Source organism: Etheostoma spectabile, chromosome 7 (assembly GCF_008692095.1).
Source record: "Etheostoma spectabile isolate EspeVRDwgs_2016 chromosome 7, UIUC_Espe_1.0, whole genome shotgun sequence".
NCBI classification, from domain to species: Eukaryota; Metazoa; Chordata; class Actinopteri; order Perciformes; family Percidae; genus Etheostoma; species Etheostoma spectabile.
In genome coordinates, this window is record NC_045739.1 from 20,869,072 (window position 1) to 20,871,300 (window position 2,229).

At 38.2% G+C, this 2,229-nt stretch overlaps 1 protein-coding gene across 1 annotated transcript in view; it reads right to left on the reverse strand.

Annotated features, from left to right (window-relative positions):
• Positions 1 to 912: 912 nt before the first annotated feature.
• Positions 913 to 2,229, reverse strand: part of LOC116691900 (PTB domain-containing engulfment adapter protein 1) — a 2,807-nt gene continuing 1,490 nt past the window's right edge. Inside the window, exons 5-7 of the mRNA XM_032519807.1 lie at positions 1,980 to 2,117; positions 1,632 to 1,736; positions 913 to 1,473 (exon numbers count right to left, since the gene is read on the reverse strand). Coding sequence (XP_032375698.1) covers positions 1,411 to 1,473; positions 1,632 to 1,736; positions 1,980 to 2,117 — 306 coding nt within the window. The 3' untranslated portion in view covers positions 913 to 1,410. The remainder of the gene's footprint in view (positions 1,474 to 1,631; positions 1,737 to 1,979; positions 2,118 to 2,229) is intronic.

Consider the following 2,229-nt stretch of genomic DNA (forward strand, 5'->3'; position numbering starts at 1 on the left):
GGGAACGTTCCCTTAACGTTACAACCTTTAGAGAACGTTATAGGAACGTTCCCTTAACGTTACAACCTTTAGCGAACGTTACGGGAACGTTCCCTTAACGTTGCAACCTTTAGAGAACGTTATGGGAACGTTCCCTTAACGTTACAACCTTTAGAGAACGTTATGGGAACGGTCCCTTAGCCGTCATTAGAAAATATTTAGAATCATTAATAAAAAATATCGATTCCATCAAAACCACAATTGGGCACAATTAGGCTGTCATGCATCTAGTGCCATGCAACCCAGTCTCAAATGTAGGCTACATGTCTATTTATTCGTATACACGGATACGTTTATCTCGTTTAATTTTCGTGATGGAGCAGCACTTTTTTTTTTCTTTTTTTTTAATAATGTATTTCAATGGGAAGCATCTTTCGTGATCACAGCACGATTATTTCTGCCGGCTCTGCTGTTATTGGTATTTTTTAACCCAACATTTATTCACAAGATCTTATGGTTTATACGTATTTATTTTAATATCATTATTTTGGTCTTATTGCCCGTGCTGTGATCACAAAAGATGCTTCCCATTGAAAAACATTAGTTCAAAAAACGTGCTGACCATCAGAAAAAAAAACAAGGTAAACATGTCTGTGTACACAAATCAATAGATTAAATTATGTAAACATTTCACAAACTGCCGTGAGACAGTTTTGTACCACACGATCCCTGTCTAACCGAAAGTATTTTTTTTTTGTGCACTTTCCATTTGCCAGCATGTCTGAAAGATCCCAATTGTTAGATGGTCTGTCTCCATTCCCCTTCAGATAGTTTGCACACAGATATGTGTTCAACGCATTGGCCAATCTATTATTCAATAATTCAATGACTCATGTATTCCATTGGTTTGGCTTCCACTGCGTTATTTTATATTTTAATAGACAAGCAGGCATGAAAGATCGATGTATTATCCAGTTGTTGTGCAGTTGCAAATCTCATAATATTCTACCATCGCTGACACATTCTCTGTTCTTTTAAGTTAATGGTTCTTCAAGAAGGTAAAACAGTTACATTCACTTTGACCGACGCTGTAAAGGCAGCATTTGAACGCACCCAAATAGTTCTTAGTTGTGTACTGCTTCCCTCTACTGGTTCAGATGCAGGTACCGCACCTACAAATTATTCAATATATAAAAAAAGAGTAATAATAAGACCAACGTTTATTTTTTAGTAGTATTAATATTATGACACGTGTAGTTTCAACTCTAGAATTGGTTTACATCCTTCCTTCCTCCCCTCTTAAATCCTTTTTCTGTGTTTAACCGTTCTGCTGGGAGGTTGTCCTGAGGGTAAACAGTACATAAGAGGGGCAATGTTTTATGTGTCGTGGTATGTAAGTGTGTATAAGTACAACAGCATATAGAAGTAGGATCAGTTAGTCTGTCCTGCAAGCCTCCTCTTCAGCTCAGAATTCTCTCTTTGCAGCACTTTATTCTGAAAAAAAGAAAGAAAAGAATGTTGAAGATGAAGCAGCTATCAATACCCTTTCAATTCAGCCATGAAGGCAAACTGAGAACCAAAAACTCAAAATAAATTCCTCATTATGACAGAATAAACTGACCCCAGCTCTGACAGCTCTCTCTAGAACTAACCTTATGTCTGAGGGCTTCCACTATCAGGTCTCTTCCTCCCCTGATGCTCTCCTCTTTTTTTGAAGCTCGGAAGACATCCCCAATAACTGAGACCAGCACGTGAGACTTGAAAATGAATGTTTCCAATATTAATGTTAGGGTTTTCCTGCTCAAATAACTATGATAAACTTTTAAATAGTTCCAATAGGAAATGTAATGTAATGTAACAGTGTAATGTAATAATGGAATAATGGAATGTATCCTTTACACAAGGGGAAATTACAATTTACACTCTGTTGTTATTACACACGTTACACACAGGCCTGAGTTACGGCTGCACAGCTGTCCTGCTGTACGGGGAACACTCACAAACGTCTTGCTCTGGAACAGATAACAGTGGTGCATGTCTGCTGCAGGGTGTCTCGCCACAAATCCAAAGACTTTGGGTGAAGATGGGAGGACGGCGCAGAAGGAAATGGTGGACAGAGGGCACGAGTACAACAAAAACTGAGGGTGTAGGAAAGACAACGAGGAAATGAAAATCAACACTTTTGTTGATGCTTTTTATCGATGTTTGTCACTTTTTTTTGGACGTTTTCAACACTACGTAACACTAACT